Source organism: Nymphaea colorata, chromosome 11, assembly GCF_008831285.2.
Source record: "Nymphaea colorata isolate Beijing-Zhang1983 chromosome 11, ASM883128v2, whole genome shotgun sequence".
In the NCBI taxonomy this organism is placed as follows: Eukaryota; Viridiplantae; Streptophyta; class Magnoliopsida; order Nymphaeales; family Nymphaeaceae; genus Nymphaea; species Nymphaea colorata.
Window position 1 is genome coordinate 19,855,880 of NC_045148.1, and position 21,011 is coordinate 19,876,890.

The 21,011-nt window shown below is 43.1% G+C and overlaps 3 protein-coding genes across 3 annotated transcripts; all 3 read left to right on the forward strand.

Annotated features, from left to right (window-relative positions):
* The first annotated feature begins 473 nt into the window (after positions 1-473).
* LOC126410512 (putative cysteine-rich receptor-like protein kinase 9) lies at positions 474-1,265 on the forward strand. Its single transcript, XM_050080426.1, has one exon. It carries the CDS (start codon positions 648-650, stop codon positions 1,263-1,265), a length of 618 nt encoding a protein of 205 aa, XP_049936383.1. The 5' UTR covers positions 474-647.
* LOC126410511 (cysteine-rich repeat secretory protein 38-like) lies at positions 1,132-3,203 on the forward strand. Its single transcript, XM_050080424.1, has 2 exons — positions 1,132-2,373; positions 2,946-3,203. The coding sequence occupies exon 1, from the start codon at positions 1,283-1,285 to the stop codon at positions 2,135-2,137; it is 855 nt and encodes a 284-aa protein (XP_049936381.1). The 5' UTR covers positions 1,132-1,282; the 3' UTR covers positions 2,138-2,373; positions 2,946-3,203.
* LOC116263645 (G-type lectin S-receptor-like serine/threonine-protein kinase At4g27290) lies at positions 2,322-4,982 on the forward strand. The gene is made up of 5 exons (XM_050080371.1): positions 2,322-2,373; positions 3,147-3,313; positions 3,788-3,998; positions 4,188-4,425; positions 4,871-4,982. The coding sequence occupies exons 1-5, from the start codon at positions 2,322-2,324 to the stop codon at positions 4,980-4,982; spliced, it is 780 nt and encodes a 259-aa protein (XP_049936328.1).
* Positions 4,983-21,011: the final 16,029 nt, after the last annotated feature.

Here is a 21,011-nt window from a genome sequence, read left to right on the forward strand (position 1 = left end):
AGATGGGCCAGATATGGTGATGTCTTAATGACAACTTAAAATTTTAAAGTAAACTATTGATATCTTGTGCTGAATGTATGAACTATGAAAGTATGGTCTAACATGTGTTGCACTGAATGTATGAACTATGAAAGTATGGTCTAACATGTGTTGCACTGAATGTATGAACTATGAAAGTATGGTCTAACATGTGATTTACTTTGATAAGTATCTTATTTCATTTGGCCGCTAAGTACTATAAAAATTTATCTTTGTATTTATTTTTATTTAAAATGATAAAGATTTTAAATTATTTTTTTGATTTTTTCTTCTCTTTGATTTTTTAATGCTGTCCAAATTTTATTTGATTTTTTAAAATCAAAATACATTTTAAATCATTCCTATTCAATTCTGATTCGGATTCGACTTACCTATTCACTAAATCTTTTAGTTTCATGTTTAATTCAGACACCGAATTTAACAACATTGGCACTTATACCCTCTTTGTCTACCGCTATAAATGCGGTTCTACTTACAGCTGTGTACAGCTTCATCCCCTCCAGTCGATACAAGTGAAGGTGATTCTATGGGCTTTCTAACATGGCTTCCAATCGTAGAAAAATTTGATCATCCTTCACGTCTCGGTGAGTGGTAACGTCGGAGAAGCAATGGGCAGAATACCCCGTTGCTTCGTCTTCCTTGTGGTCCTTCTCCAGCCACTGAAACTCGCCGAGATGGCCGACGCTCCTTTTTGGTACTGTGCCAGCAGCTCAACTTACACGGCGAACAGCACCTTCGACCACAACCTGCGCCGCGCATTGGCTTCTCTGGCAGCCAACGTTTCCCTCGCCGGCTTCTACAACGCCACCGTGGGCAAGAAACCCGACGAAGTCATTGCGGTGGCTCTGTGCAGAGGCGACCTCGACGGGGAAGCTTGTCAGGCCTGTGTATCTGAGTCCGCCACACAGGTCATTCAGCGCTGCCCCAGCAACAGAGGGGCCTTCTTTGTCTTGCGGGGCTGCATCTCGTACTACCGCGATACCAACTTTACTATACCTCAATCGTTCTTGAATTTTTCTCAGTCGAGCCCTGATGCCATCCCCGACCCCCAAAATTCAGGCCTATACTCATTTCCTTCTTCAGCCATCTCATCGTTTCCGCCATCACCAACCATTCAGGACGCTTATTCTGGGGCTACAAGTTCCATTACACAGAAGATATTACTGTCTACGGCACAGCACAGTGCATACAATACTTGGCACCACGGGACTGTAAGTCTTGCTTAGACAATGCCTTCAGCCGAATGCTCAAAGATTTTGCAGACAGACAAGGTGGTGCAGTTTTTTATAACTTGGAATGTTCTGTAAGATACGAGACGTATCCCTTTTTCACTCCCTCATCTCACAAGATTGAATCTAGCAGTGTGAATTTCATCACGTCAATCTGCTCCCCACCAGCATCTATTGATATGGTTGGTACCCCCTATCACATAAACCTCAAGGCTCTGCTCTATTATCTGACAGACAAGGCACCTATGTCTGGCTTCTACAGCGACACGATGGGCCTGGGCTCCAACCAAGTGTATGGCCAAGTCTTGTGCCGAGGCGACGTCCCTGTTGACGTTTGCTGGAACTGCACAGCCCAGGCTGCAACCAAAATCCAAGAGCTGTGCCCCAACAGTAGCAGCGCAATCATATGGCTCGACCGCTGCCAGTTGCGCTATTCCGACGTGAACTTCGCCGGCATGGTTGATGTCTATGACAGGGCATGCCAGGGTGGATTAGGGGATTCATCCAGCCCAGCCAACTTCAATCAGAGTTTGAGAATCCTCATCTCCAACCTGACCTCGCAGGCGACGCAGAGCTCTTCCAGTCGCTTCTTTGCCGCAGGAGTTTCTGTGGTTGGTGAATCACAGAGGATCTATGCTATGGTGCAGTGCGTGAGAGATATACCCGTGGACCGATGTAAGTGGTGCTTGGATAACGCCGGCTCTAATATCGAAGGATGCTTTAATGGAAAACAAGGCGGTCGGATTCTCACCGGAAGCTGCAACCTAGCTTTTGGAGCGCAGCCCTTCTTTTTCGGCGATCCGACGGTGGTATCTCTCCCCCAGACCAATCATGGTGAGTCCCCACTCCCACTCAGTCGAATCACATGATCTAAATAGAATTATAATACATGTGTTGGGGCCGTTGCCTACCATTCTGCTTACCTTACCAAATGGACTCTTTGGTGAACGACTGTCACCATTATGAGCATTAATGGTTTTGAGAGCGTCACTTTTATTGAGAACAGACTCGTCAAGCCAGCTGATTTTTGTGGTGTCAGTCGGATTTGAAGGAATGACGAGGCAGATGAAGACGTCTACTCTCATCATTTTATCCCGTGTTGCATGTGTGTTTCCTTGGCCATATTGGAAGAGAAATAATTTTGTTGCTGTTGGCCGACTTTTGACGATGAAAGCAAAGCCAATCTATCTTCTCTGTTTGTTAGCTTCTGGAATTGCATCTTTCCGTTTGTGTTTTACCTGCCTCGTTGATCTTCATTTTAGTGCTGTTTAGGTTAGATCTTGTTTAGGTGCATTCCATAGTCACAACTATCGTTTAACGTTTTAAATGATCATACTTTTTCTCAGATATAATATGGTGAGTTTGAGAAAAACAAGAAAAATACAATGACTTAAAACAAATAAAAACTTAAAAATTAAGAATAAAAAATGTGTTTTTTTCTGACTATGGTTCATTGTAGTATGCTGAGCTCATTTTTCTTTTTTCTTTTTCCGCTTAATAAGTGGCAAGAGAAAACATTTACTTTTTTGAGTAACCAGAAGCTTGTGTGCCTAATGGTGCCCTTTTTTGTGCAATGTTTTTTGTAGCAATGCAATCCATGACCCCCAAATTTGGCCATCTAATGATTTGAAAACCATAGTTCATACAAAACACTCGTTCGTGCATCTATTAATGCAGGGCATAAGCGTTGGTGGATGTTTGTTATCATCAGCATCAGTGGAGGGGTAATCTTAGCAGCAGCCTGCGCATTGTGCTTAGTTCGGAGTAGACAGAAAACTTCAAGTAAATTTTGATTTTGCCTTGAGAAACATTGTAGGTCCTATCTTTCACTAAAAGCCTTAATATTTCTTGATTTACTGCATCTTTATGGCATTTCAGGGAAGATAGAATATAAAGAAGCCTCTTCGGTTGATGCTGGGAGCTTAAAAGACAATGAGGATGACTGTAGTTTACCGCAAATCAGCCTAAGGACGATAGAAAATGCTACAGACAATTTTTCAGAAGAAAACAAGCTTGGAGAAGGTGGATATGGCCCTGTTTATAAGGTAATTGGAGTTATCGTATTCATTTCTCCCTGTTGTTCATTGATGAGGACAGCAAATTATTGTATAGAGACGTTACTTGTAAATTGTAAAAGTAGTTTCTATTGCTGAGTTTCCTGATATGGGTCACTGTTTGTCCTTTTTTTTTTTTCCCTTTTAACGATTTCTTGCACTGTTCACTGTCTCATGATGTGAAACGAAATAAGGACTACGATACTCTTCGATATTGTAGATATCACTAGGAAAAGCTTCAGAGGATACATATCCCTAATTACATACTTTAAATCTGATTTCAATGGTTATATGGCCTGTGGCCCTGTTAATATCTAAAGATTCAACAATATGAGTAATTTTCAAAGTAAAGGTAAATTTTGTCCCAAAAATAGAATTTTCTATACGATGAGCAGCATAAGCTGAATACGGTTGGCTTTTGTTAGAATTAGAAAAACATAACAAGGAGTGACGTTTGTCAACCAGGGAAAGCTTACCAATGGACAAGAAGTAGCTGTGAAGAGGCTGTCTGTAACCTCTAGGCAAGGCCTAAAGGAATTCAAGAATGAAGTTGGCTTGATATCCAAACTTCAACATAGAAACCTGGTTAAGCTGAGCGGTTTCTGCTTGGAAAAAGGGGAGAAGCTGCTGATATATGAATATATGCCCAATGGAAGCCTCGACGCCTTGCTGAAAGGTTAGCTTCTTTATTTCTTTCCCCACATACATGTGAAACCTTTGGAAAAGAGAAGGACATAAAATTTGGCTAACAAAGAGGGAATAGCCTAATGATTCTTCGAAAAAAATTAGCTTGGTAGGCAAGGAACTTGTATGAGGGAGAGGGAGACAAAGAGAGGTTAATCTAATTAAACATTACACCGTGCAGATGCAGAAGATCGCATACAATTGGATTGGGAAAAGAGGTCCAAAATCATCATTGGAATTGCAAGGGGAATCCTTTATCTTCACCAAGATTCTAGATTGAACATCATTCACCGGGATCTCAAGGCTGGCAACGTGCTGCTAGATGAGCAACTGAATCCTAAAATTTCCGACTTTGGATTGGCAAGGATTTTCAGTGGAGTTCACGGGCAAGCAACTACCAGTGTTGTTGTTGGAACATAGTAAGTTCAAGACTACCGTGAACCTTAATAGCTTTATTGTACCTCATAGTCACCAATACTATTTTTCTTGTTTGTCTTAATTTTTCAAAGTCCGAGTTATATGGCCTTCAACGCTGTTTGATCTGAGGGGAAACATTTTCATCTGTTCTAGTGACAGATATAATATATGACCAAACAACTCAAAGGTTTTGGTCAGTCAAAATTGGGACTATAGCCTTCTTTTGAACTCATCTCTTTTGTCAAATTAAAGAAGAAAGTTGCAACTCTGAAATTCTTTCTAGAAGGACTGGGAATCATGAAGATGATCTGTGTAATTATGTGGCCTTTATCTTGTTAGTCATGTAGAGAACCTTTCTTTCCCCGAATTGTAAACTGGGAGTTCTGTAGAGCCCTTTACATGAAGCATCTGCTGTCTTCACTTATGTTCAAGCCTTTCTTATTTCAGCGGATACATGGCTCCAGAATATGCCATGGGTGGCGTGTTTGTTGCTCTAACTCCTGAAGTGGAGGAGCTCGTGAGAACGTGTGGAGCTCGTGGGAAAAGCATGAGTGCGTGAAGGAGTGAAAAGTGGAAACAAGAGAAAGTGTGTGCGGTTTCAAATCGTGGGCAGTTAAATAAGGAGTGGAGAAAATGGTGGAAGCTGAAAAAGTTGAAGCGGAGGGATCGTGAGAAAGCACGATCTACGAGTTGCTAAACTTACTCGTTAAGTTTTTCAGTTTTTTTTTATCGTCTATAAATGTTAGCTTTTTTTACTAAAATGAGAAGTTGAGAAGTTAACGCCAAAAGAGGAGAAGAAAGTTTCCATCTTTCTCTCCCTCCCTCTCTCGCTCTTTACTCTCTCTCTCATGCCGTCCTTGACTCTCTCTCTCACGCTGCCCTAGACGCAGCTTCCTTCTCTCTCTGCCCGTGTACAGCTGCTCCCTCTCTTGCCCTTTCCCTCGTTGGTGTGTTGCAGCCTACGGTCCCCTCTCTTCATTTTGTCATTACCAAAAGAGAGGGATTGAGTGTGAATCGCGGGAGAACGCCAACATTTGGTATCAGAGCCAGGTTGTATGCCAAAGCTCCCTCGATTCAAGCCGATGTCGATCATCACAAACGAGGCAGCGCGGGAGATTGCCAGCGGTATGTTCCAATATCCGCTGCTCACGGCGACCAACTACACCAGTTGGGTGATTAGGGTCCAGGCCATGATGGAAGATCAAGGCGTCTGGGAGGCAGTCGAGCCGACGGCCGGTGTGGCTGTCGACACGAGGAAGGACAAGAAGGCGAGGTCGCATCTTCTCCAAGCCCTCCCAGAGGATCTCCTAATGCAAGTGGCGAAGAAGGCGACGGCGAAGGAGGTTTGGGATTGCCTCAAGACGAGATTTGTCGGGGCAGATCGCGTGAGGAATGCACGCCTGCAGACGTTGAAGAGTGACTTTGACGCCATGAGGATGCAAGAAGGAGAGTCGTTGGATCAATATGCGGGCAGGCTCACCGGAATGTCCGTCAGGTATGCCAACTTAGGGGGCACCCTAAGCGATGCCGCCTTAGTCAAGAAGCTATTTGACACCGTTCCAAATAGGTTTCTTAGCGTAATCGCGGGCATAGAGCAATTTTGCGACCTCGACACAATGTTGTTTGAAGAGGCTGTGGGACGACTCAAGACGTACGAAGAACGCTCTCGTCCCCGAGCATTCGGTACCGGTGGCAACGGCGATGCACAACTGCTTCTCACTCAGGCTGAGTGGGAGGCACGGCAGAAGAGAAGCGGCAGCGACCCGTCGTTGACCCGAAGGGAGACGAGTCACAGGGAAGGAGGAGTTCGCAGCCGGGGTGGTCGCGGGCGCGGTAGAGGGCGCGGGAGAGGCGGACGAGGCGACTTCCCACTGAAAGACAGAGCAGGTGGCTCTGGAGGCGATGGTCGTGACAAGAGTCACTTCCGTTGCTTCAATTGCAACGAATTGGGGCATTATGCGAACCGGTGCAAGGCTCCCAAAAAGAAGGAAGAGGCGCATCTCACACAAACTGACGACACCGAACCAACTCTGTTGCTTGTAGAGTTGGAAGAAGCAGTGCCCGCTGCACCTGAGAGACAAGAAGCCGTTCTGCTGAATGAAGAGCAAGTATGGCCCGAACTGCACGGGACCGAGCACGGTAAGGAAACTACCGACACCTGGTACCTGGATAACGGTGCCAGCAACCACATGACCGGAGACAAGGTCAAGTTTCGGGAGTTGAACGAGGCAATCACCGGCAAGGTGAAGTTCGGCGACGGCTCATCGGTGCAGATCATGGGTAAGGGTTCAATTCTTTTTAAATGCAAAAATGATGATCAATGGCTGCTCCAGGAAGTATACTATATTCCAAGGCTTCGCAGCAACATCGTGAGTCTCGGGCAACTCACTGAGGTGGGCCACAAGGTGGTTATGGATGAAGACAAACTAGAGGTATTTGTCAAAAATCCAGGGCAGTTGATCATGAAGGTGAGACGCACGCCAAATCGTCTCTATCGCATCGAGCTGCAGATTGCAAGGCCAGTGTGTCTCTTGGCAAACCTCGAAGATCCGGCATGGCTGTGGCATGCTCGTCTTGGCCACGTCAACTTTCAAGCATTGAAGATGCTTGTAAACAAGAAGATGGCAACCGGGGTACCGCCTATCTCTCATCCCGCTCAGTTATGCCGGGAGTGTTTGGTGGCGAAGCAGACGAGACAGTCGTTCCCGTCGGCAGCCATCTATCGAGCGAAGGAGCCACTCGAACTCTTGCACGCTGATCTTTGCGGCCCGATCACGCCACCCACCCCTGCCGGTAATAGCTATTTCTTACTAATAGTTGATGACTTCACTCGTTGGATGTGGTTGTGCGTGATCAGAACAAAAGACCAGGCATGCTCAGCGTTTATGAAGATCAAGGCGCTGGCCGAGAACGCGTGCGGGCATCGCGTCAAGACGCTTAGGACCGATCGTGGAGGCGAGTTCCTCTCTCTTGAGTTCGCCAATGTGTGTGAACAGGCGGGCATTGCGCGACACCTCACTGCGCCATACTCACCACAACAAAACGGTGTGGTGGAGAGGAGGAACAGGACAGTGATGGCGATGGCAAGATCTCTCCTCAAGAGCATGAGCATGCCGGGAAGATTTTGGGGAGAGGCGGTACGACACGCAGTCTACCTGTTGAACCGCTTGCCTATGAAGGCCATGGGTGAGTGCACCCCGTATGAAGCTTGGAGTCATAGGAAGCCGGATCTTGCACATCTTCGATTGTTCGGCTGCACGGCGCATGCCATGGTGACAACACCACACCTCAAGAAGCTTGATGATCGCAGCCAGCCAATGGTGTATCTCGGCGTCGAGGATGGCTGCAAGGCACACCGATTATTCGATCCGCGGCGCGGGAGAATCCATGTAAGTCGTGATGTTAAATTTGAAGAAAAATTAAAGTGGAATTGGAACATGGATGCAGGAGGCAGTGATTCGTCGAATTTCACTGTTGAGGATGAATCAACAGTGGACAACTCGGTTGCAAGCGGACAAGCAGGAAGGTCGCTATCCATGGATCTAGGCTACCCTACTTCTTCATCGACACCGATGGGTGGCGAAGCAATGCCGGTGGTGACGCCGGCTCGGAGATTGCTGGCGGATGAAACTGCCGCAACCTCGGAGATGGAGGACAGTAATGACGGACCCGTTCGGTATAGACATATCGATGATATCATGCGAGACGCTCGGCATGTCGAGCGCGATGATGAAGACGTCGAAGAAGAGGCCATGCTTGCGGCAATAGAGGAGCCATCGTGTTATCAAGAGGCAATGGGCCAACCGGCATGGGTGGATGCGATGGCCAAGGAAATTGAGTCCATTGAAAAAAATTCGACCTGGATGCTGACAACCCTACCAGTTGGAACCAAAGCAATTGGACTCAAATGGGTGTTCAAATTAAAGAAAAACTCAGACGGAGAGGTGATCAAGCACAAGGCCAGACTAGTCGCAAAAGGCTATGTTCAACGGCAAGGGATCGACTTCGATGAGGTGTTTGCACCAGTCGCCAGGCTCGACACCGTGCGAGTCATCCTTGCCGTCGCAGCGAACCGTGGGTGGCAAGTCCATCACCTCGACGTCAAATCAGCATTCCTCAATGGCGAACTTGAGGAGGAGGTTTATGTAACTCAGCCAGAAGGTTTCACGGTGAAGAACAAGGAGCATATGGTGCTCAAACTAAGCAAGGCATTGTACGGCCTCCGACAAGCACCTCGTGCTTGGAACACGCGGCTGGATCGAAGCCTGAAGCACCTTGGGTTCTCAAAGTGTGCGCTTGAACAAGCCATGTATACGAGGGGAAAAGACCGTACCGGTATCATCGTCGGAGTTTATGTTGATGATCTAATTGTAACAGGGGAGGATTCGAAGGCAATCGCATCATTCAAGCAGCAGATGATGGCTGAGTTCGAGATGAGCAACCTCGGCCTGCTCACCTATTACCTTGGGATTGAGGTGGAACAAGGTGAAGATGGTATCTGGATCAAACAAGCAGCCTATGCCAAAAAGGTACTAATTCAATTTGGCATGTTTGATTGCAATCCTACTAAAATCCCTATGGAACCAAGGTCACAGTTGAACAAGGATCCCGAAGGACAACCGGTGGATGCAACTGAGTACCGACGAGTCATCGGATGTCTAAGGTATCTTCTCCACACAAGACCAGATCTTTCGTATGCTTTCGGTGTAGCTAGTAGATTCATGGAGAGACCGACAGTGATGCACCACAAAACAGTGAAGCAGATTTTACGTTATTTGAAAGGCACAATCAACTTCGGTCTTGTATACACCAGAGGAAAAGGAGAAGAAGTGATTGTCGGGTTCACGGATAGTGACCTGGCGGGCGACGTCGATGATCGGAAAAGCACCAGAGGCATGGCGTTCTATGTAAATGAAAGCCTAGTCTCATGGAACTCGCAAAAGCAGAAGACCGTTGCTCTGTCTTCATGCGAGGCTGAGTTCATGGCAGCAACTGCGGCGGCATGTCAAGCACTTTGGCTTAGAGGACTCTTGGCCGAACTGATTGGGAGAGAGCCGCAAGTGGTGAAGTTGTATGTGGACAACAAGTCCGCAATCGCACTGATGAAAAACCCAGTTTTTCATGGACGTAGTAAACACATTGATACAAAGTTCCATTTCATTCGAGAATGTGTCGACAGAGGACATATTATTGTGGATTTTGTACGCACAGATGAACAACGAGCGGATCTTATGACAGGCATTATCAGCGGCAAAGTTGGCAACAATGCGACACGTACTTGGTGTTCGAGAGCTCGGGCCACATCAGGATTAGGGGGGAGATTGTTGCTCTAACTCCTGAAGTGGAGGAGCTCGTGAGAACGTGTGGAGCTCGTGGGAAAAGCATGAGTGCGTGAAGGAGTGAAAAGTGGAAACAAGAGAAAGTGTGTGCGTGGGCAGTTAAATAAGGAGTGGAGAAAATGGTGGAAGCTGAAAAAGTTGAAGCGGAGGGATCGTGAGAAAGCACGATCTACGAGTTGCTAAACTTACTCGTTAAGTTTTTCAGTTTTTTTTTATCGTCTATAAATGTTAGCTTTTTTTACTAAAATGAGAAGTTGAGAAGTTAACGCCAAAAGAGGAGAAGAAAGTTTCCATCTTTCTCTCCCTCCCTCTCTCGCTCTTTACTCTCTCTCTCATTCCGTCCTTGACTCTCTCTCTCACGCTGCCCTAGACGCAGCTTGCTTCTCTCTCTGCCCGTGTACAGCTGCTCCCTCTCTTGCCCTTTCCCTCGTTGGTGTGTTGCAGCCTACGGTCCCCTCTCTTCATTTTGTCATTACCAAAAGAGAGGGATTGAGTGTGAATCGCGGGAGAACGCCAACAGTGTTCTCGACCAAATCTGATGTCTACAGCTTTGGTATTTTGTTGCTGGAAATCATCGGTGGCCAACTGAATGCAAGTTATAATGCTACTCATCAAGCTCATAGCCTTGTCGCGCATGTAAGCCTCTCACTCTCTCCCTCCCTCCCTCTCTCTGATATATATACACACACGCACACGCACACAAAGAAAAAACAGAAACTTGCTTTCTTACTTGAATTTATAATGGGCAAGTAGGCGTGGAGCATGTGGTGTGAAGAAAATGGGGAAGGGTTCATCGATCCAGTCCTAAAAAGAACAAGTTCAAGTAAAACTGAAATTATAAGATGTATGAACATTGGGTTGCTCTGCATTCAAGAAGATGCTGCAAGTAGGCCTGCCATGTCAACAGTGGTTCTCATGCTCGGTAACAACTCTTTGGATCTTCCCTTGCCCAAGCAACCAGCATTTGTCCAGGGGAATGGTGCTGTCGAATCCTGTCAAACACTTTCTTGTGGCGTTGAGTCTGCTACTTTTAACAGTGCGAGGTAAAGTGGATCAAATTAATTGCGGTGCGTATGGTCAGCATCTTGAGTCTTGACACATATATATAGTTGCGTTGTAAGCTCATCTACCCGGCCCGTCTCCTTTTTTACTTTTTTTTTTTCTGAAAAAAAAAATTGTTGAAGTCAAATGACATTAACATTTGGAAACAATAAGATCAAACACACGCAAATTTTAAATTTTCTTAAAAATACACTGTTTGTCTATGGTCAGTTGCGTTAAAAAAAAAATCTATTAGTTTATTTCAAACAAGGGCATTGCATGCTAATTTAATTAAAATTATCACTTTGCAAAATGAAAATGTCATGAAAAAATTATGTATACTTTACTATGGGAAAGATATTTGAGTTTCTGTTTTGATATCTAATCTTTTGGCAGGCATTAGTGAAACAATATGACTCGACTAATATCAACATGAATAAAAAGTTCAGCTGCTTTATCTTTAAGACGTATATTTTTATGGGAAGCCCACATTCTCCTCCTCAAAACACAACCAAGAAGGTGGACAAAGACTAACTTACAAATAAAAATCATTACACAGGGAACTCCTACACAGGGGTTGTTCCATGTGGCTTTGCCTTTTTATCAATGCTATGCTGAAGTTGCTACATAAGGACTGTGTATACTCTTGTGAAGTACCTGTGTAAAAGAAAACCGTAAGCGTTTAAAAAAAACGGTCATTTCTTGCTTATCGCTTGGTGGCAGAAAATGTTTGGAGCTTTTTGGGGAAGAAATTTGAGAGAAATACGAATCTGTGAAGTACGTGGGGTTGGTGATTAAAACAGAACTTTAGATTTAAATGGGTGAGCAAGCTCTGTATCGAGATAACATGGATTATATAAGTAATCAATTGCAATTTTAGGGTCCGACACGTATCAGATACCCAGCCCGATTCACCCCTTAAAATTGAGCACTCTATTGCCATCATTAATTATATATATATATATATATATATATATATATATATATATATATATATATATATATATATATATATATATATATTCTAAGTACGGTGGGCTGGGATTGGGTCCCAGTTGCATGCTACAGTCATGTTCTGCGCCCAGCCCAAACCTGACATTTTTTATGGACTTGTTTACTTTTTTGGCGCGTGTTTGGCGCGTGCACAAAAAATTATGCAATGTTTAAAATATTTTTTTTAAAATATGATAATATTATTATAATTAATTATATTTATATATTAAATTGTATTAACAAATATTTTTTTTATTTTAAAGGGGTCCCGGCTAAGTCTAAGTTGTGCGCCTAGCCCTAAACCTGACTTTTTATCCAGCCCTAATTTTGCATGGAAATCTTGTTTGTCACCTTTTTTCTGTGATGCACCGACCAAAATAATTTTGTTACAAAAACTTTTTATAAACGATAAAAAAATAATAATAAAGTTAAAAAAAAAGAATCAATAGTCCATTACTTTATGCAAAGGTACCCACAAGGACGTCTAGTTGCTTTCTTATTCACTTATTGACCTTCTTCAACTTGAAAATTGTTAAACCGGGCTTCTTATAAATAACATTTTTTATTTCTTTATTCTTTTTTAGGATACACTACCTTGTTTAACAGATTTAAAGAATAGAAAAACAACACCACAAAAAATCAGACGACTTTCTACTCGAGGATTCCTGCCCTATAAAGGAGTTTAATGTCTAGCATACAAAATGTGACATGCAACAGTACGAAAGTGGGCGATATTTAGATAAATATGGTGGAAGCCGCCATGAGCACCCACAAGATCACTGTTCTTGATTGCTAATCATTGCAAGGACATGGCCATGGAGTCTACAACGACGTGGCCATGACCATGAGTCCGCCATGAGTTTGGAAGCAATGCGGAGAGAGAACATAAATCACTAGTTAATGCACCATCCGGCATCCCCCCTCATCTTTTTTGCTTCGGCTGCCAATCACCGAAGAATTTCGTCATCATTCACAACGTGGCGAATGGTATCATCGGAGCAGCAATGGCCAGAACTGCCTGATGCTTATCTTCAGCCCCGAAAAGTACGAAACCAACAGCACCTTCGACCGCAATGCGTTGGCTTCTTTAGTAGCCAACGTTTTCAGGGCTGTGTATCTGATTCTACCACAGAGTTAATCCTACTCCACCGCACAGTGCATGCAATCCCTGGGACCGCACGACTGTAAATCTTGCTTAGACTGGCCTTCATCCAGATGCTTAAATCTGTTGCTGGCCGTCAAGGCTGTGCGATTTTCTATAGAGCGGTCTGCCTTGTAAGATATGAGACCTACCCCTTTTTCACTCCCTCTTCTCACAACATCGATCTTAGCAGCGTCAATTTCTCATCTAACTGCTCCCTTCCAGCATCGGCCAATATGACTGGCACCCTCTTCCACAGAAACCTCAAGGTTCTGCTCACTTATTTGACAGAGACGGGCGCCGCCTCTGGCTTCTACAGCGACACCGGCGCCCTGGCTTCTACAGCGACACCGTCGGCCTGGGCTCCAACCAAGTCTATGGCGTTTTGGAGTTGAGCCCTTCTTTTTCGGCGATCCAACGTTGCTTTCACTTCCTCAGTCCAATCATGGTGAGCTGCACTCTTTGTGTGGAATCCCATTTTTAAAGTGATTAGCTCTCATTGACACAAATTTTTTTTTATAAATAATAATAGAACCAACATGAGTCTTACTCTAACGAAACTTGAGTAGTAATCCATAACACCCTAACTCAAACAACTAAAACATCCATAATTCACAAACTCGACGCAGTGTCCAAATTGTCAATGTCGGTCCATCACAAAGACTGATGACACCAATCCTGTAGTCACGATCTCTCAAGAACTACTTGTAGAGATAGAAAAAATGTTCAGAATTTCTATGAGTATGGTAACACCCAACCATGAGTGAAACATAGTCCGACAAAATAAGTATATCATTATGTCAAACAAATTTATATGAAGACTCTATAGTCAACCTCCATAAATCGTTAACTCATAAAGCACCTTAGAGTTATTATCTTGAACAAGGTGTACATGACATCCATATGTTTATAGAATTACAACGGTGTTCCATTAACAATGATCATGGTCATTGTGACAAGCCAACAACAGAAAACCTTGTGAGCACAACCCACAGGTAGCACATAACATATCTTTACCAGGCGATCCAAACTGATCGAGGGTAACATGAAGTGAAGTTTCCTGAGATATCCCAGATCACCGTTGTAGCAGCAGAGTCCAACCACTGGTGTTACCCGAAGTGGTAGATCAGTCTTTCTAGGCACTCGGATTGAGAGACTAGGAGACACCTTGCTCTCCAACCAAAACATAACAAAACGGAGGATTGTGCAACTACAGTAAGCTCATGCACATTATCTCCTAGGACAGAACCAACTACTGGACCAAAGCTCGTGCTCGCACTCGCATATACCATTGCATAAAGCATATTCCACGTTTCATCTATGAAGCCCACTTTAGGCCTAATTCACCAGACAATATCAATCAGCCACTTTAAATCCCCAATAAGTGAGGATAAACACTATAACATACGTGTTAGGTATACACGTTTATTTACGGTCTTTTACCAATTCATGTATATGTGCATCCACTGGTATTGAGTACGCCACACGTACGTGAATATATATATATTCAGACAATATACATTTAATAATCTCCACCATTCTTGTGTCTATCATCAACTACCATTATAATTTAGGATTCTTAGGGTAGCGACTCTTGTAAAATTTGCCGAAACTTCACCCACAGCTCCAAATGCTTCAAAATTTGGTTCGAGGGACCCCAAGGGACTTAGGATCAAATCACAAACCTACCCACCAGCTGAATTTGACAAGGGTAGGCACGAGAGACAATTGTTTTGTCACTGGTTCTTTAGCCGTCGTAGAAAGCACTTTAGCGACATGTGGTCATTCTAAAATATATATCTCTTCATCGGTTGCTCCAAAAATTACGAAATTTTACAAACAGAATCTTCAGAAGCAGATGAATCCAATGAGCTCTTACTCGACATTTTCGAACACTGGAGCTGGCAGTGCGGGTCACCGGAATTCGACGTAGTTTTCATATTTTCCATCGCAGAAAGCAATAGCGACAGACAATCATTCAAAAATCTATATCTCTTCATTGGCAGCTCAAAAAATTATGAAATTTTACAGGCAGAATCTTCAGAAGTATGCAAATCCAACAAGCCTTTACTCGACATTTTCCGACATTGAAGCTAACAACACCGGTCGCTAGAATTTGACATAGTTTTCAGATTTCACAGACATTGTAGAAACACAGGAACAAAACACCCAACTCCTTCCATCTTCGATTCCTTCATTTCAAGTCCAAATCACATCAAACTTGGTAAAAATCCTCCTAAGTGATAATACGTTGACTATTCTGGAACTTGATGGTTTCAAGCGAGGAACCTCAACCCAATATTAAGAAGTTTAATTGCATACTTCTATAAGTTTCTATCTGTTTTATTCTCGTTGCTTGTCCTGTAAGTTTCTTTGGATCCTACTTTTGGTTTGTCTACGTCTTGTTAGCTTTGCTCATAGAATCTCTATGTTAAGAAAAATTATGATTCCTTTGATAACATTCATAAGCTAATCTTAGCCAGAAGGGCTATTCTAGTTCCTTGGATTTGTTCCACCTATTTATTTTTTTGGTTGATTCATAGACATGTGGAAATCATTCTATCCATATGCAGGTTCACCAAATGATCTTATTTTCCAACCATTCTAATTTTGTGAAGATACTCGTTGTTGCTTATCATGTTAACAGCAGACACATGGGTATCTCAGAAATCCATTACCTAGTTCAAATTGAGTTTTGGTTATGTATCATCATATAAACATACCAAAACATAACTGCATGTTCTTATCATTGTCAAGTATCTTCCTACGTGTCTAATATTGCTAACTATAAAACGAGTGAAACATTCGGCAAGCCTGGCTTCAACATTGTTGTATCCTGTATAGGTTCAAGGTAAGGTGAAATTAAGACTCTCTCCTTTTTTTTTCATTTTATAAAATTTACTGTCTAAAACCTTTGATTTCAAAGTGTTTCATTTCTCAAACAGAACGTGTACAACTGTCATATGTATACACCATCAATTTCAGCATACTTGGACCTTCATGGAAATAGGAACACATGTTACGAACAATTGCAGCACAAGGGTGTCACATCTTGCTTCATATAATCATATCATGCATGGAGTACCATAACATATATATTCTTTCACAAATAGCTCATATGTGTTTGTTGATCAATGTGGGTGGAATCGACCGCAAGAGACACCTCTTCGGTAAAACAGGGAGCCGTGGGTGAGAAACAGAAAATCATAGGCAACCAGTGATGTTTAAGAATGAGAGTGTTGTGTATACACCTCTATTCATATCTAGGCGAGTAACCACATAGAAATGAGGACCTCTCTCAAGCAGCCTTCTATGCTTTGTGATTCTTTCAAGCAGCCACGAACCGTGACCTCCACCAAAAAGAGCGCAGAAAATGAAGACCTCTCTCATTGCTGGACCTTCTTCTTTAAGACTGCAGCAAAAGGAATGGTTCTTTGCTATATTGAGGACTCCAAAATTGCCCTACTAATTTTGCAGCTTCTCATAAAATAGTAAATGATTTTTTTCAGTTTCCATCTTTCGTTTAATCTTTTCAATTATTCCTCTCAGCCATAATCCCTTTATTTCTTTCTTTTACTGCCCCTTCATGATTTGGCAGTTTCAACTATTTTTAACAGCCCTTTTAATCTATCATTTATTTTTCGCAATAATTACAAAAAAAAAGAAAAAAAATCGTCGGGCTTACACGTTTTGGTGAAAGGCTGCTCCCATTATGAGATTTAATGGTTAATTTGTATCCAGAATAGATTCATTAAGCCAACTCGTGTTTGTGATGTCAATGTCAGTCGTATTTAAAGATGTAACTTGGCAAATGATGTAATCTGTCTTGTCTTCATTAATTATCAAGACGCCAGGTCGAGAATCTATCGTTGCATGAGTTTTGCGTTAGCCTTCTTGGAAGCACCAGAAGAAAAAAAAAAAAAAAAGGCCAAAAAACAAAAATCAACTAATTTTCTTGCTGTTAAAAGGACTATTTTTTCCGATGAAAACAGAGCATCATATCTGCTTAGCTACTGCAACCGTATCTTACTGTTTATGTTTTTTCTGTTTTTAAGATTTTTTTTAAGGGTAGGCCGACAGTTTGATCTCTGAATCCAGGTAGTGCCAAACTGAATTTTAATACAAAAAATACATTACATAATTAAAAAATATTATTTTTTTTAATATAAAAAACAAATTTTTCATTAACTGGGGTGGGGCCATGTCCTAGGCGGCCCCCCCTTCCCTCCGCCCCTGCTCTGCCTCCCTACGTTCATTTTAGCACTGCTTACTCCCAGGCCTCGGGATGCCTCAGACTCTCATTATCACCTTGCCTTAGAACTACAGTAAATTTCATGTCTACTAAGCTCATTTTTTCTGCTTAAAATGAAGAAACCCTTTTTGGCTCCGTTTTTCTGGTGAAACGTTTAGGAATGCAATCAGTTTTTCTGGTGAAACGTTTAGGAATGCAATCATGTCACCCAATTACAAACTTTGCAGGGAATAAGCGCTGGTGGATATTTGTCATCATCAGCATCATATGCGGACTAATCATAGCAGCAGCCTGTGCGTTGTGTGTTGTTTGGAGAAGACAGCGAAATTCAAGTAAATTTGTATATGTTTCAACAGCATTATAGGTCCTCTCTTTCACTGAAGTCGCACAACTTTCTTGATTGACTACCTCTTATGGCATTTCAGGAAAGAACTATAAAGAAGCCTCTTTGGTTGATGTTGGGAGAATAAAGGAGAACGAGGAAGACTGTGATTTTCCACAAATCGGCCTAAGGAACATACAACATGCTACAGACAATTTTTTGGAAGAAAATAAGCTAATAAAGATTTATTTACAATGTGACCTGTGGAGCTATTGCAATTATAAGTAAAAGTGTGTACGCGTGAGATCATAAGTTACTAAGACGAGCATTGATGCCCACAAAATGAAGTTAACTTGGGAGCTATTATTCTATTGAGGCGTAAAAGCTTGTAATTTATCTCTCTACACCATTTGCAACAACAGATTCACCAATCTGACGAGGGGTTTAGGCTTAAAGACTTTGAAGAAAAGTTCAAGTTCATTTGAATACTCTAGGCATCTCATTGGCTAAATTGATGGAGAAAGTTATGATTGCTTCAACTCCGCCCAATTTCTTCAAAAAAAAAACAAATGATGCACTTCAAAACCACACATTAACATTTGGAAAGCATAAAAAACACTTTACTTTCTTCCCTTCCAATTACTTCAATTACACCAAGATAAAGGTGCGAGTAAAGATTTAGTGAACGTCACTACCGAAGAGTCCTTATCAATCTCATTAAAAATTTTATTTGAGTAATTTTCATATGGGAATTGCTCTTTTTTCATGTTTTCCTCATTAGACAATGAGATCAATGTGTTATAATATATATATATATATATATATATATATATATATATATATATATATATATATATATATATATAGAGAGAGAGAGAGAGAGCCGATAAAATGAGAATGCATGTTAAAATTTGGGGACAAAAAGTCCCCTAGTTACAGTAAGAAATCGTAAACTAAAAGTAAAAGAGAAAATATACAATACAGCTCAAAAAAAAAGAAATAAGAACGGTGGGAAGAGAGTGGAAGGACGGAACGACACCATCACCCAGCCGCAAAAGAAAGACGCCGCCGCAGCCGAATGGTAAAATGAGCATCTCCCTGCACAAGACGAGCGACAGACTCCGGCGAAGAGAAGGTGCCACTGAAGACTCTGTTGTTGCACTATTTTTCCAAATGCGCCACCAAGCTGAAACGAGCCACAACCTCCAAACACGACCTTAAAAAAAAACCAAGTTGGGGAAAGGACATAAGAGGAAAAGAAGACGGATGCAAGGTGGGTCTGGAAGACTATTAACAAGGGAAGGTCAGGCAGAGGTAAGGACACTAAAGAAGAAAATGTAAGAGGTAAAAAGGTGAACCCTAAACTCAGCCGCGGCGAGACAGAAGTGACACTGGTTAGCTAAACTGAAGCTAAGGCACTGCAAGTGGTCAAAAGTGTTGATGTGGCCAGCAAAAAGAAGCCATGTAAAAGCAATGGCATAAGGAGAAGGGGCAGGAGACCAAACGGATCGGGGTGGAAGCGATGCTACGGAAGAACCAAAGGAAGCCAGGTAGCAAGAAGAAAAAGTGAAACTCCGGGAAGGTGAAAGAGGCCAGGAAGGAGGTGCAAACGATGGGAGGTCAGCAAGGCGGAGGAAAAGAGGAAGGGCGGAAAGAAGGTCACACCAAAAGTAAGAGGAAGATGTGTGAGAGATGAAACCACTTCAAACACTAGGGAAAGGCAGGTCAAATTTGGAGCAAATGAATAAGGTGATGGGAGAGTGCTCAGTTGCCAGACGCCACCACCAAGAATACAGAGAAGACTCACAAGCCTGACTAAGGTTGCAATCCCAGCACCCCCAAGACGCAGAAAGACAACCATATCACAGCGAGCAAGTCGATCCGAAGGCCGTTCACCATCCCAGATGAAATTATGAATGATTCTGTCAAACCTATTCAAAACAGCTACAGGAGGTCGAAAGACCGCTAGAGCATGAAGGGGGACATACGCAAGACAGTGTTTAGCAAGAGTAATACGACCTGGGAGAGAAAGTAGTTTTCCTTGCCAACACTGAAGGCGATCAACAAGCTTCTGCTCCACTCCATCCCAAAAGGAGGGCACAGGAGGCGACAATGAAATTTGAAGACCTAAATAGTCCATAGGTAGGCCAGCAGCCTTACACCCAAAGCAAGCTTCTGTAAAGAGTACCGTAGCCGGATCGCGTGGATGAGGGAAAGGTGACACTTAGAAGAATTAATAGAAAGACCCGATATGAACTCAAAAACCCGAAGGATGAGCCAAGTTCTCACAATCTGTTGGCGACCAGCGGTGCCAAACAGGAGAAAATCGTCAGCATACTGAATGGTGGAAAAGGTCTGTAAGTGGGGGAGTGAATGTGGTGTGAGGAAGCCAACGACCGCCGCGTGATAGAATAAAACAGAAAAGCACTCGACAACCAAGTGGAAAAGCAAATGCGATAATGGACAACCTTGATGAAGGCCACGATCGAGACAAAATAAATCACCACACAACCCATTGAAAGAGACTGCAAGCTGGGCCCCAGTAACAAGCGAAAGGATTCACTGCCTAAACGACGAACCAAAAGCAAGGTGGGTAAGGAGGTCAGAAAGAAACTCCCAACTAACCGAATCAAAGGCCTTAGAGATGTCCAACTTTAGGATGAAAGAAGGAAGACGCAGACAGTATATGGAGTAAACAACCTCATTAGCGAGGACAACCGCATCATGCAAACGCCGACCCTTGATGAAAGCAATCTGGAGGAGGTTAATGATAGAAGGCAAAACAGGTGCAAGCCGTAAGTAAAGCAACTTAGCAATAATCTTATAAGGTGTGGCTAAGATGGAGATCGGACGAAAGTGGGTGACGTCCGTAGGGTTAGGACGCTTAGGCACCAAGATGTAGGTGGCACGATTAAATTATTTAAGAAAGACGGAGTTGGAGGCGAATTCATCACAAAACGCAAAGACATTAGCGCTACAAGCCTCCCAAAAGGTACGAAAAAATTCAATAGGGAAACCATCAATGTCGGGCGCCTTACCAGAACCAAGGGCCCAAACAGCGTTTTTGATCTTTTGTTGCCAAAAAAGCCGCTCAAGAGAGATCACACACGAGACAGAGAGGGAGAAGAGGTGAAAGTCTGGCAATGGATCACGGAAGGGAAGAGGTTTAAAGTAGAAATCTCGAAAATCAGCAGTCAAAGCCGGAAGAATGTCATCACCAAGAAAAACCCTTTGCCCGATAACCATGGACTGGAGCAACGCCTGGCGACGCCTTTGAGAGGCGGCCAAGTTGAAGAATCTAGAATTCTGGTCTCCATTGGAAAGCCAACCCAACCTAGAACGCTGCTGCCAATGGATGGACTCCCTAACCCGCCACTCCTAAGCAAGGCACTGGAGACAAAGGAGACGGGAAGACTGATCCGCAGAGATATTGTCAGAAGATTGAATGGACAAGATCTCCTCATCCCAAACAGACACCTCAGAAAATTTGCCACTCTAGA

What these genes read in the sequence shown, in the direction of transcription:
- LOC116263645 (XM_050080371.1), top strand. Translation starts at nt 2,322, where the DNA reads ATGACGAGGCAGATGAAGACGTCTACTCTCATCATTTTATCCCGTGTT. An exon ending in GATATGGCCCTGTTTATAAG is followed by an intron (nt 3,314 to 3,787) that starts GTAATTGGAGTT and finishes TTTGTCAACCAG; the next exon opens with GGAAAGCTTACCAATGGACA. An exon ending in AGTGTTGTTGTTGGAACATA is followed by an intron (nt 4,426 to 4,870) that starts GTAAGTTCAAGA and finishes TTCTTATTTCAG; the next exon opens with CGGATACATGGCTCCAGAAT.
- LOC126410511 (XM_050080424.1), top strand. Translation starts at nt 1,283, where the DNA reads ATGCTCAAAGATTTTGCAGACAGACAAGGTGGTGCAGTTTTTTATAAC.
- LOC126410512 (XM_050080426.1), top strand. Translation starts at nt 648, where the DNA reads ATGGGCAGAATACCCCGTTGCTTCGTCTTCCTTGTGGTCCTTCTCCAG.